Raw genomic sequence first — 13,588 nt, 5'->3', positions numbered from 1 at the left:
TGTGTCTGAGGTCTGTAGCACAAAGTGAATTTAGAGCTGTCATGGATATTTCAGTGAAAACACACACGCACACACACACACACACACACAGACAGTGACCGAATAGAGATCAGAAAAAAGTGACTTATCTATTAGAGATGTTTGAACTTGTAGCCTGATTATTAAATGTTTTTAATCCACACTGTTACATAAACAGAGAGGGTTTCCGAACAATGCTCGGGCCCAACGCCGTCTCGGTAGAGATGCTTTATCGCCCCTTAATCTGCTCATTACGCTCTTCTGAAAATTGGGCCCATTAGCTGGCGTGACCTTGGTTTGCTGCTCTCACCATAATTAACACATCCACTCATCTATATCAGCCACGGCTGATATGTGTTATATTAAGAGTTCTCTCTCTCTCTCTCTCTCTCATCTCCACATCCTGTCATGGTCACATTTTGACTTCGCTGTCAGTGGGAATGATTTTAAATATCCAAATACCAATGTATTTCTATGGTCACAGTTCTTTCATTTTTTTTAAATGCAGCACCGCCACCTGCAACTAGGTGGTGCTACGCTAATCAGCCCTTATCTACTGGTCTGTTTAGAATGACAGATAAATGGGACTGAATGCACAGAAAGAGAGCAACAGTGCCGTGAGGCGATGCTACATTTGTGTGTAAGTTTGTTGCCATGACAACATAATGATCACCTCGGGTGATTTGAACGGCTGTCGTTTAACTTGACGCTGTCGCGAAGTGCAAAACTTCTCTCCTCATGTGTCATCTTGGTTTTACCAGAAGAAAGCAGAGACGAGCTTTAGAGGAAATGATGCTTATTTTCTGACCATTTTTGTTTCAGTTCAGTTCTTTTGGTAATAAAATCCTTCAGGTTAAAGCCAGCAGAAGCTAACGCCTCATCACCAAGGCAACTAGCACTGCAGTTAGCTTTAATGTGGTGATATTATGGTTACTGATGATTGTGTCCCTCTACGTAAAACCGACTTCCTTTCCTAAATAACAGAAGCAGATTTTGGGGACATTTATGGTGCATTATATTTTATTTATTACATAAAACATGTTGCTGTTTAACAAGTGTTGTGGACTAACGTCTAGGCAGATTTTGGGCTCTAATGTCTGCTTACATTCAAAGTCCTTCTCGGTGTAGTTTCGGCCCATCCTGCCACTGCTGCTGGAAGTGGAGTCACTGATGATGTCTCCAAAGCGCTCCACTGACAAAGTCTTCTCCAGGTTCTCCTCCTCCTCTTCTTCCTCCTGTTCCTCCATTGACCCCTCCTCATCTTCATCCTCGACCTTCACCTGAACGAGGTCAAAAAGGAAAACACTCGATCAGATGTTTGAACTGGCAACGAGACTGGCTCACACATCTGAGGGCTCAGCATCAGGATTTGTCTCTCGGATTTGTGATCAAAAACACATTTCATTGGTTACTGCTTAAAAACAGCTCCTAATTATTAATTTAATGTAAGATTTTGTACCCGTATTTTGTGTCCGCGTACTGTAACAAGAGTAGTTTCAGATTTTCTACCACCAAACATGAAAATCTGTGGAACTGCCTGAAATGTGAAACCTGCATTCATTGATTTACATTAAATTTGCTGTGTGCAGGTAAACACGAGGACCAGACATGCTGTGCTAAGTGATAGCATGAGCGTAACGTAATCACCTGAAGACAGCTCGGCTCCAGGGAGACGGACTCAGGCTGAATGAATCACAACCCGCCAACAAAACAATCTACCCTCACCAAAGCGTATAAAATGGCCATTGTTGAGTGACAGTGTGGGCAACTTCTACCTTACGCAGAGAGGATGTCAAATCAATAGAACAAAGTGCAAAGCAGTGGAAGACTAATGCACTGCACAGGCCCTGGAGACAGGGGGAGCAGAAAGGAGTGTCCTCCCTATCAGAGCCTTTCTGGAGCTCTGATAGGCTAAAACCTCAGGACAGACGGACAAGTCCCTCAGCCGCCTCTGCCTCACGCTGGTGCTGGCACAGTGGAGCTCTGCGGGCTCAAATTTCTCTGTGTCAACGCTCCAAAACCACTGGGGGCCGGCTGCATTTAATGACCGTGAAGGTACCAAAGCCAGCGTCAAAGTAAATATGAGCGTCAGCGTCTGCATAAGCGTTCTCTTCATCAGACCTGACATTACAGATCAAACTTAAAAGGAATAAATAATAATAGAAACAGGATGTGGTTTTGCTCCATAAGGCACAAAGAAGAGGGCGACCCCATGTGGTTGGTTTCATTACAGACGTTTGCAGCCACGATCGCAGCGTGCGCAGGCACACAGCGATTGGTTGGGCCACTTAACTTTTTTAAAATTTCCATCAACCTTCCAAATCACAAACAAGCGCATAATCAGAGCAACAAGGAGGCGTTTAGCACCGCACGTCTGAGTGAAACACAAGATGTGCGCAAGAGAATTGACATCAGTCTTAAATAATTAATGGCATCGCTCAAAATGGCAGTTTAGAATCGGGAGTGAAGACGCGGGTGCAACATTGGGCTCGCTAAACGTGCTGAAGGAGGGATGAGTCATCGGCGGCATCAGAGCGGTTTCCAGGAACAGAGGAAAAGCATGATTCCGACATGAACCCTGCAAACTTCGAGACAGTTGCTGGCAGTTAATGAAGGATGCAAATTTAAAAAAGGAGAAAGGAGAGAAAGGAGACCTTGTCACGTATTTTTATACGATCGCAATGAATTCTGAACGCTGAACCAGAGCTTTGGTCTTTTCGCCACATCAGCTGCCGCCTGCTAACCTTTACCACTGACCTGCCCAGCATTTACTATGACATTAATATTTTATTTTAATGGAACGCTGAGCCAGAGAGAAAACATTTAATTATTAATCAGATGCAGAGTAATATGGAGGATTGTGTGCAGGATCGTTTTCGTCGGCCTAATGAATTAGACATGCTTAATAATATAACAATAATGTTCTTAGTTCTGATATCTTGTTTGGGAGGCTGAAAAACACGTGACCCGTTTTGAGAGTTTTAGTAATATTAATGAAACTTTGGTGTTTCGCTTCACGCTGTGGTTTTACTACATTGGCTCAGCAAAAAGGCTGATGCTGAGTCATCAGAGGCAGATAGATCCCCTCCGGTGCTGGTGGAGACCGAAGCAGAAGCTCACAAACATGCAATGCTAATGTTGCTCTGCTTCGGCTAATGCAAAAATGCAATTATTTGCATTGTATATTACATCATCACTGTTCTGCTAACACTTTAGCAAGTTCATCGCTAACGAACGAACGGAATAACAAGCATTAATATGCTGTTAATAGACAGCATTATGCTGTTAATGGTGAATATGTGTTCCCTAATTTAATTTGTGATATCATTGTTCTTTAGAGGATTTCAAAAGCATTATATATGGATTAGGAATGAAAATACATTGCTTTTCTCTTTGCGTCGCCCTGTTTCAGTCCCGATGCTCTTCCTGCTTTTTTTTCCCCAGAAACTGCTTTTTGCTCCCATTATTTTTTCATCTGGTCCACTTTGATTGAAAAAGCTGGCACACTTCCCAGGCAAACAGACCTGACCTAAAATAACTACCAGCAGCACTTTGTTGTTCATTGTGAAGTTTATTGGTCAGAATCGCTGTAAATTTCGGTTTTCCTTGTGTGTAGCTTTCCTTAAATACTCTCCGATCGTAAACATGTTATAAATGCACGACGTAGAATTTTCAAAAATGTGACTTTGGCGGTAAAGAAAAGGTGACGCAATGGTTGAAAATAACAAGGCTGACTGTTAAACATCGCCTGTCAATAACAGGAGCGGCTGTGATAATCACCACATGCCACCTCCAGAACGACGCCGCGCACAATGGCAGCCTTGTGACTTTGATAGACCTGCCAAAGGACTCGGAGACTGCTCGTCACCTGCCTGCGGGGGCCACGCTGTGGAGGTATGACTGTCACAATAAATAAAGAGAATGTTGAAGGTAATCTGTGCACGTGCTCGGAGGCGACATCGCCGCATTTCAAGGGCTCTTTTGGCATTCTGCCACTGTTTCTCCCTCACTGAGACTACAAATGGACCAGCTTAAACCCCACAAATACAGCGTCAGTGCACGAAAGCCGTGCAAAAAGGTCTAGTAACACCACGGAGCAGCAGGGGAGCGCTGAGCTGCGGCTCCTGGGACTCCTTCTGCTGTACGCTCTCTCTGCCTACACCAGCCCGATATAAACCAGAAACTTACACAACACTCTTCAAAAACAAACGCATGCTTTAAAAAGATCTAATGTGGTATCGGTCCAGTCCTTCACAGGCAAAAGACCCAGGAAAATCAGTCCAGAACGTCTCGATCTGGAGACGTGAAGAGACATTCTGAAGTACCAGCAAAAGAACGAACGTGGGAGGAACGCTCCTAAAACGGCTGCTCGTGTACACTGGCAGCAGCTGGTCATGTTTCTGTGGCAACCAGGACTCAGCTGGACCAGAGGAGGTTTAATTCATATCCTCCACACACACACACACACACACGCAGAAACAGTGTGTGCGAGTGTGTAATTGAATCATGGTTCACTACAGTCGAACCACAGTAACTGACGGGAAGCCTCTTTTCTGTGCCTCTGCTCTTAACCGCACCAAACATGGCAAAAGCACGTTAAAGAAGGCATAAACGCTTGATTTTAGGGATCATTTATCTTCTTTGTTTTCTTTAAATCGCCCATCAGCCGGTCAGACGTCCCCACTGGCCTGTTACAGTTGAATGTCAGGATATTTTAGGAGAATTTAACTGTGTTGGAGCTCCTTTTGTCGCAGAATTTTATCACAGCATTTCAACAAAGCTTTTCTTAACGTGGCGATCCAAGGCGCCAATATTGCTTCTCTGTTCTTTATCCAAATCTGACAAGTTTGGAAACTAGTACTTCATTAATTTCCCATATCCAGCAACATTTTCGCTCTGAGATGCTACAGTCTTGTACGTGTTGATGCAATATTAATAGTGGCCAGTAGTACCCTTTATTGATGGACCCGGTGTGATCTGCTCCACCTAATAAATAAAAAGGCCACTTCTTACCTGTTGTAGGTTGACCAGAACATCTATCTCTGGGACATGACCTCCTGTAGCCATGTGGCCCGGCCCCCAGCCAGCGGGTGATGAATAGTGTCGGTGGGGAGGTCGAGGACCCGAAGAATGAGTCTGGCTGGAGTCCCACTAAACCGCCAGAGTGTCGATGGGACGGCTGTGAAGAGGGGTCAGACTCGGAGATGATGCGGCTGGAGGGGTCAGGTACCAGGGCCGGCGGGGTTTTGGCGTGGCAGGGAGAAGGGAAATAAGCAGGAGAAAGCCAGAAGAGAGACGGGGTACAGAGCCTGGGGGAGGACAGGGATCAGCCTTTCTCTTTCACTGTTGGGGATCCAGGAAGCCTTTTGGGTGGCATAACCTGCAAGACGGAAACAGATGGGAGACAGGTGAAGCGGTCACATCCTGCCGATAACCGTGGCTACCACGGGAGTCCACGTTGCACTTGTTTGTTTGCTCTGATTTAACTTGTTGTCCTTCTGACAAAAAATATCTCCATTCTCACGTTCTCGCCCTTCAGGCATGGACCAACAAAAAGTCCCAAAACAGACGAGGAGGAAAACAGGTGTTTCTCAGCCATGTCGACATGCCAAGGTTGGTTAGTTAGTCTGGAATTCCTCTGTGCAATGTGGGAGATGGTGAGATTTATCACAGTTATTATCAAATCTACCATTTAAACAGTATTTTCTTCCGAGCTCGCCGCCGAGTCAGCGTTATTCGTGCTGACAATTGCATAACTGTGTTCTTTTTTTAGGTTAATCCAGTATCTTGTTGTAGGTCTACCGTGATTTTGAAGAATTAAACCTGCTCTAAAACGGCTTCACAATTTAGCTGATAATGCTGATGCAGCCTTTGGTGTTTGGGAGCCGCTGTCACAATAACAGCAGTACATCTGTCTTAGTTTTATTCAGCTGACTCATTCGCTCCCTCTGAGACATTTACAGCGGGTTCATAGCTCACATTATGCGCGAAGCCCTGCACGCTGACCTCAAAAACAGGCTTTTGAGGTGAGTAGGCACAGTTTGGGTTGGTCTTTTTAGGATTTGCTGTGAAAAACAGTGGCATTATTGCACTGCTTTTCAGAGAAATTTGGCTTTTTCTGTAAGGCCCAATTTTATAAGTGTTAGTGTGTTGTTTTTTTGTTGGATTTTTAAAGATAAGAAATACAACAAGTTTGTCGCAGTGGAAATATTCTGCTCTTCTTGCAGGTCGTTATTTTGATAAACTCCACTTTGGCCACTTTGCACCGGAATTTTAGTGCACGTGGACACGGGCAAATTGCGATCGCTGTGCTGGATTGAAAAGTAATAAACCAGGACGATTTCTCACCATGCCCCCACTTCCTCTTCGATTACCACCATCTGAATTGAGCTGTTGTCTTTCTAGCCTGCATGATAACCTCAAACTGCACAAACATGGCGTATTCCGCTCGACGCTTCACACCTTTCCGACGCGCCGGTGGGGTTGCGTGGTCTGTGGTCGACTGGGAGTGGTGAGAGCGTACAGGCAGACTTAGAAAGCAATGGCAGAGATAATTAGCATGGCCGTGCCAAACGTGCTAATTACTGTCCCTGTTACTGCACTGTATGATGCTAATCTAAATTAACCAAGCAGTGGCTCACTGTTCAGAATATGTCAAGACCAGAAGCCGTCGTGCTCAGGATGGTGAAATGTACCTGATAATATCAGGGCAAAAACAACATATCATGCAAATCACACCATGCAAATGAAATGTAAACTTCAGGCTTTTCTCACCGTATCGATGATCAAATGTGCCTTAGTGAGCTTCACAAACATGTGTGAGCAGTAAAATCACAGCGATGGAGGGTTTGCTGTGTATGAAGAATAAAATAAAGGATGCCTTTGTCATGCATACAGTAAAAATAATCTGAGCTCATCAAATAATGTGTCAAGGAAATGGAAAAACAGAGTAAATATATTACCTGGAACGATACAGTGATTATATAACTGACGGCGGAAGAATGTGAGTGCTGTTATAGTGATTATCACACAGGGATGAAGCTAGAATATTAGCTAGGAAAACCAGACAGATGTGTTTGATCTGCTCAGATGACTGCACGAACGCTCAGAAAAGAAGTTGACTTTGGAAGTGGCCGCATCCAGGTTCTTTTTTCCCCACACGTGCATGGCGAGCAACGCTAAAGTCACGTGACGAGCTGACAACGTCCACTAACAGAATTACAATGGCATTAACCTTCATAAATACATGATCATTTGTCTCCATCATTGCTGAATGATTTGGTATTATATTAGCATGTATTTATGCATTTATTAGCATGTATTTATGCATTTATATATATACATATTTTGAATGTAACAAAGCCAATAACTGTCCAATCATACAACATGTTTGAGCCAGTAACACAATAACTTCAACTGGCTTGCGTCATGGGCTGGTATTACTTCAATATTGTACGCTGTCAGAACCAGTCGTAGACTTTAATGGGCCCGGCTGCAGTGTGTGTAATCAGTTTAGAGCAGCTGCGTGTGTCACACACCTGGCAATCAAGGTAAAGCGAGTACATCTGTTTAGATGCAGCACAAATGCGACTACGAACGACAAACGTGCATCTGCTATTTTGGTTCCAAAGAGATATCAAAAACATCTACGGGTAATTATCCTTCCATGTGATTTAGCTGGTGAAGCAGAGTATCTGTGCACTTTTCTGCAGCGGATTATCTGGAGAGAAACGCGCCTCCGTGAGCTTCCTCAGCCCTAGCTGAAGAAGGCCTCTTGGCATCAGCGAGGAGACATCTTGCAGAGTTTCACAGCGCATGTTGCCAAAAGAAGCGCACAACTTCACATGCAGGACAGCAACAGATCACCAAATATCACAAACCGCAGGCAACCTGCTAACACATCCATCATTATCGTCACCAACATTCCACGCAGCCTGGCGTTTGCGTGGTTCTGGTAAAGCCATCGGCGGCATTGTTCGCTCGTCTTCTGGAGGCGCAACGACGCCGCCGCCATCGCCGACGGAGTCGTGTTTGACAGCCTCTCGCTGAGGAAGAATGCGGGGAGATGAAACCGCTCAAGACTTGCATTGATCTATAATTAAGTCAGCGTCAAACACGGAGGGAGAGTGGTCGTTTGTTTCTACACAGGCGATAAAATGCAGCAATCTGTGGGAGGCAACACACAACACTGGGACCTACAGACATTTCTGTCCACAGCAAACTTTCCTGCAATGACGAACACTGAGATCACCAGGGTAACACGTGGAAGTCAGCAATTATTGGAATGTGCTCATTACACACTGTTATTAATGTTGTGCAGTTGATATTTATGACCCCTGAGCACATGACCCGACGGGGTATTCAAAACACTGCTGGCCCCAGCGAGAGGTCATTCAGTCAGTTTTCACTCTTGGAGATAAAGGACAAGGTCACAGCAAAACCAGATCCTCTTTAACATGCTCAAAAATGCCACATTTCGTTCCCACCAGCATCGAAAATAGAATTCAGAATCAAACCAGTACCCTTTAAAAAAAAACTAACTCTACCATTCATATAGAAAGTATGTGCACATATTATATCGCATACATTTGAGCTAAAGCTCAGGTCATAATGGGACATATTCAAAATCATCTGTGGAGTCTTTTCTCTCATTCTCAAAGTTAAAGATAATCTGCTCAATTATTGGAGTCTATAAGACTTTTGAGAGCTGGGTCTGCATCTCTGCTCACCCAGGAGTTGTAGTCTGCAATAATCAATACTTTTACTCAGAGATTCCTTATTTCTCCAACAGTGGAGCTGAGATGGGGGTCACGTTACTCATCTGTTTACAGGAGGGTTCGTTTCCTCTCGCTTTGATTTCTTGCTGAGTCACTACAGTGTGACCTTAGGGACCCTTAGCTGCAGTTTGAACTTCGATGTTGGACTCTTTAGCGCGAGAAACGAGAAAAAGTGTTGTGTTGTTTGAAGAATCCCTCAGTGAAATAGTGCAGAATTGTCGACAGTGATCACACTAAGCTCGGAAAACCACCGCCTCCAGATCGCAGCGCCGCTCCACCTGCACACAACAAAAATGTCTGCAGCCTGCACATAAAGCGTGCAAGGACAGCCTCGTTACCCTTGACTGGAAAGCTTGCAGCTCTCAGCAAAAAACCGCCATGCTGCCCTCCGCTTGGACTCATGCACATCTTTTGTTGCAGAGCAACTACAGCACACACAGCGATCGAACCGTCGGTGTCGGAGCGCGATTCACGCGTCCGTAAGACGTGATTTACCTGTGGTTTGGGAGATCGAGCCAGCCGTGCAGAAACTGGGAGGAATGCTGCGGCTGTCAGCTGCGGCAGCGCTGCTGGGTCATAGTAGAAGCTTGTGATGAGGACGGAGCAGCACTCTAGCTCCTGGATCTGCGAAGGATGCTCGGCTCAGACAACCACGTGACTCCCGGGGACCAGCGCCAAAAGACACCGATCCGTATTTACTGGCTTTACTCAAATGATAATAATAATAATAATAATAATAATAATAATAATAATAATAATAATATGAAGGACGAGGAGGAAAAGAAAACAACAATAATGTGTCTCCATCAGTCACCGCAAACATATTAGAGGAAATAAATTTCAAATCAAAACCATAAAAGCATAATGTAGCTATAGATTGGATTTTATATTATTAATACAAGATATAAGGGAAACAGCTTTAATCAATAATGTACAAATAAATAAATAGTGCAGTGAGATATACTGTATTTCTAACTAGCGCACACGTGCCACCGTGTGTTTTCAGATGCGTTCAGGTCGCAGTCTCGCCTGGAGGTGTGGGTTCGAATCCCACTTCTGGCATAACCCTTCCCTTTTGATACACAGTCATTCTTGAAAAGGCTGTGGTTACGCAGTTACTGGAGCATCTGTAGAGGAACAATCTCTTTGGAATGCCTCAGTATAACTCACCACAGCACTTATTAAAGTTACTAATCAATCAATCTTTATTTAGCATCTGTTACAATCAGAATTGTTTCTAGGCGCTTTCCAGAGTCCCAGGCCCTGACCCCCAACAAGCAACAGTGGCAAGGAAAAACTCCCCTTTAACAGGAAGAAACCTTGAGCAGGACCAGGCTCATATTGGGGGACCCTCCTGCTGATGGAGGGCTGGGTAGAGAGAGAGAAGGGGGAGGAGAGGAGAGGAGAGGAGAGGAGAGGAGAGGAGAGGAGAGGAGAGGAGAGGAGAGGAGAGAATAGGTAGAACATAGTAATACATTATATTAATTAAAATGAGCTGCCGGTAGATCAAGAATATTTTTTAGAATTCTTCTTCTGATATATCAGGTCATCAGAGGAGCAGTAATACAACGAAACAGTGGAAAGGGGACGAAGGAAAAAAGGAGAAAAACAGGAAAAAAGAGAAAAGAAGAGAGAAATGGGGCTTGTGTGCCCATATTTATATATTCTTATTCTGAGGAGAAATATGTATTTTTAATATTTGTTTTAGTTTTTTGGACAACCGCGGGAGGGATTTGAACCGGTGACCTTGGAAACATCAGCATACTGTCAAAAAAACCCGCTTTTGATTGTCAAGGAGTTTTATTTGCCTCCAGAAAATGGGAAAATAGAAATACTTTGGTAAAAAAAACAAAACTGACCAACAAACCAATATATATTAACAGAAAAACAATTCTTGTATAAAAATATTCAACTATTTACAACAAAAATTATTCCCAAATGACGATTTACAAATTATTTTGACTTTTTTTTCAGTTCTTCCAGCCACTGCTCCTTTGACAAGAGCTGTGATGGTGATGGTGGGTGTCCAGGGTGCCGGGGACGAGACAACTGATGTGGCCACAGTGGCAGTAGGAGGTAGAGAGGGCTCAAGGACCTCGACTACTGTCGGATCTTGTGGGAGGTCAGAGAAACCCTCCTCTTCCTCCACGCTGTCCACCACATCATGCTCTTCAATAAGCTGAGCCGTCTCCTCTGAATCGGGGTGCATATCTTGCAGTGCCTGGCCAGTCTGCCTGAAGAGATACTGCATCCCGATGAGCTCTCCTGAAATAAAAATGATTCATTCATAAATTATTAAAATATTTGAATATTTAGTGACATCACTCATGTCATGCTCTACACAACATTAAATTAAATCTAGTATTACTTACAGACACAGTGGCAGACACTCTTGAAGAAGACGGGGAACTGTGGACAGGAGCTGGTGGAGTCTGTAGACAAAAGGAAAAGACGACACTCACATTTGAGGCAATCTGATTTTCTGCAATCTGATTATTGTCAATTTTTAAATGTGAATAACTATCCAAATACCATTGCCAGGGTCAAGACTGGGGTCCCTCGGACATCGCTGCCTGCAGGGCTTTGCTGCAGGGCAGGAGCAGGAGCAGGAGCAGGAGCGGGAGCAGGAGCAGGAGCAGGAGCAGGAGCAGGAGCAGGAGCAGGAGCAGGAGCTTGAGAGACAGCTGCTGCAGCTGGCTGTCCCTTCATGACGGAGCAGAAGCATCATTACTTAACTCATTGCATTAACTGCACTTTACAAATAAACTAAACTGAAATGAACTCACGTACGCACACACACACACACACACACACACACACACACACACACACACACAAACACACTGTTACCTTCTGTACGTGGAACCCACAGATTCAATTTATCATGTCCCCGAACAAGGATCTTTGTCCATGGGACATCTTTGGGCACTTCTCAATCTGAAAACAACAGTAATTTGCTTAAAAGGTTTTTCATACATCTTAAAAGATTGCTTCTCTTTTTTAGTAATTACAAATTTACATTATACCACATTTATTCAACCTAGAAATTATAAATCCTTGGAATTAATATAGGGCCCAATTTCTATCAGTATTAATAGTATAATTTAATAAGCTACTTACCTTTTTATACAAATCAAACCATTTTCTTTGTCGGGGGGCTGGCCTGTTGCCCTCCCTTGCAGGCCAGACCCCAGTGCTGGCAAACTGACCAAGGCGAGACATCCACTCTCCGTCTCCCATCGCCTTGTGTGATTTCTTTGCTGCTGCCTTTGATGACATAAATACACAGACATTATTTAAATGCATGCCATCAACATAAACGTATGAACAGACATTAGGGGTCATGCCCTGAACCCACCGACGGCATCTGCATGAGAGTGTGTGAACATTTGACGCTCAGATCAGCAGCATTTCATGTATTTAACTTTATGGAATGAAAGAGGGCTGCAGCTTTTTTCCTCTCACTCTACTGTATATAATAATTTATACATACTATAATGTTACTGAACCATTACTGCTAATAAAGTAATGAAACTACAGCGTTGTCAGTAAAGTAAGTGTGAAATAGACTTCCACTCCCTCCCCCCCCCCCATCAAAATGTCGCTCCACTGTAGTAGCAGCAGTGGGGGTGGGGGTGGGGGAGTACAGGCCACAACAACGTAATAAAGGAGTTAATACTCCACACCGCAAATATGTCACAAGCGCACACTTTAGCTGATGGATGACTTTATTGTAGTTTTGCAAAAACCCGTCGACGTATTAGCATTAGTCAAAAAAAAACAAAAACATTTTCAAACTTTTTTTTTGTTTCACCACTTTATTACATTTGAAAGACGCACAATTCCATATTATCCAATATTGTGCTGTTTTAAAGGCCATCTACTATTCCGTGTCTCTCGATTATCAAATCGGATTACTCTGGAGAAAATGTGAAAAGTCTCCAGAGACATTTTGGTTTGAAATATAGCCCTTCCTGTCTCTGCATCCCACAGTTGTTTCATCCTTCGACTTATAGACCCCAGCCAGGATGAGGAGGCCCAAATATGTATCTAAATGTGTTTTGTCCAGCTCCTTCCACTTTCATCCCAAAACAGGCCTCCCTTCTAGATTTCTTATTTTTAGAATTATTTTCTGAATTGAATTAGTCATGACCAGCTCAAAAGCTGACTTGAAGTCACAACATAACAGGAGGGATAGACTAGCTTTTGTATTTTCTTTGGAAATACAGGGAAGATGTGCATGCATGCTGCTGTCACTAATGTAATGTTTGAAGACATTTTATGATACTGCTGACTGGACTAGATCATATGTTTCAGGTTAGGTAGAAAGCACTGACCAATGTTAGAGAATGAAATAATATTTTTTTTATTGAATCAAATACCGTTAGGCATTCAGGTCATGGTCTGTTGAATGTTGACGCTGAATGATCACTTATATTATTTTCATCAAGTTTGCATGAAAAACTGAGTTTTCGCATTTCCACTTGAAATACAAGGAAGAGGTGCCTTTTTTCCTCTAATTTTCAGAGTATTCAAATGTATTCTGGATAGTTTGACTGTTGTGGTTTTCAGCTACAGCTGACGTTAAACGCGCTGCAACGCATGTCACACTTCTGTGGGCAGTGTCGCACTGAACCACAAGCGTTGCGTGATTGCTCTCTAGTGGATCAATGCTGTACTGCACACGGAAGTGTTCGAATCCCACTTCAGACATCGTTTTTGATATACCAGAAATTTAAAGATAATTTTAGTTATGATAATGAATTTGTTGCTTGTATAGGCTTCTACCATTC

General features: G+C 43.6%; 1 protein-coding gene across 4 annotated transcripts in view; it reads right to left on the bottom strand.

Annotated features, from left to right (window-relative positions):
• The window catches only part of slc4a3 (solute carrier family 4 member 3), a 30,568-nt gene extending 21,096 nt beyond the window's left edge, over positions 1–9,472 (bottom strand). For 3 of the 4 annotated variants that reach the window (XR_003887788.1, XR_003887790.1, XM_029833379.1), the window contains exons 1-3: positions 9,291–9,472; positions 5,032–5,398; positions 1,124–1,298 (exon numbers count right to left, since the gene is read on the bottom strand). Coding sequence is in view for 2 of the 4 variants with exons in the window: in XM_029833379.1 (XP_029689239.1) it covers positions 1,124–1,298; positions 5,032–5,085 (229 nt within the window). In the remaining 2 variants the exon portion in view is untranslated. Of the gene's footprint in view, positions 1–1,123; positions 1,299–5,031; positions 5,399–6,792; positions 6,885–9,290 lie in introns of those variants that run through there. The other variant, XM_029833394.1, reaches the window with a different exon arrangement.
• Positions 9,473–13,588: the final 4,116 nt, after the last annotated feature.

The sequence above is a fragment of the Takifugu rubripes genome, chromosome 1, assembly GCF_901000725.2.
Source record: "Takifugu rubripes chromosome 1, fTakRub1.2, whole genome shotgun sequence".
Classification (NCBI taxonomy): Eukaryota; Metazoa; Chordata; class Actinopteri; order Tetraodontiformes; family Tetraodontidae; genus Takifugu; species Takifugu rubripes.
The sequence above is the reverse complement of the archived record's forward strand: the minus strand, read 5'-3'. Positions and strand labels throughout refer to the sequence as shown.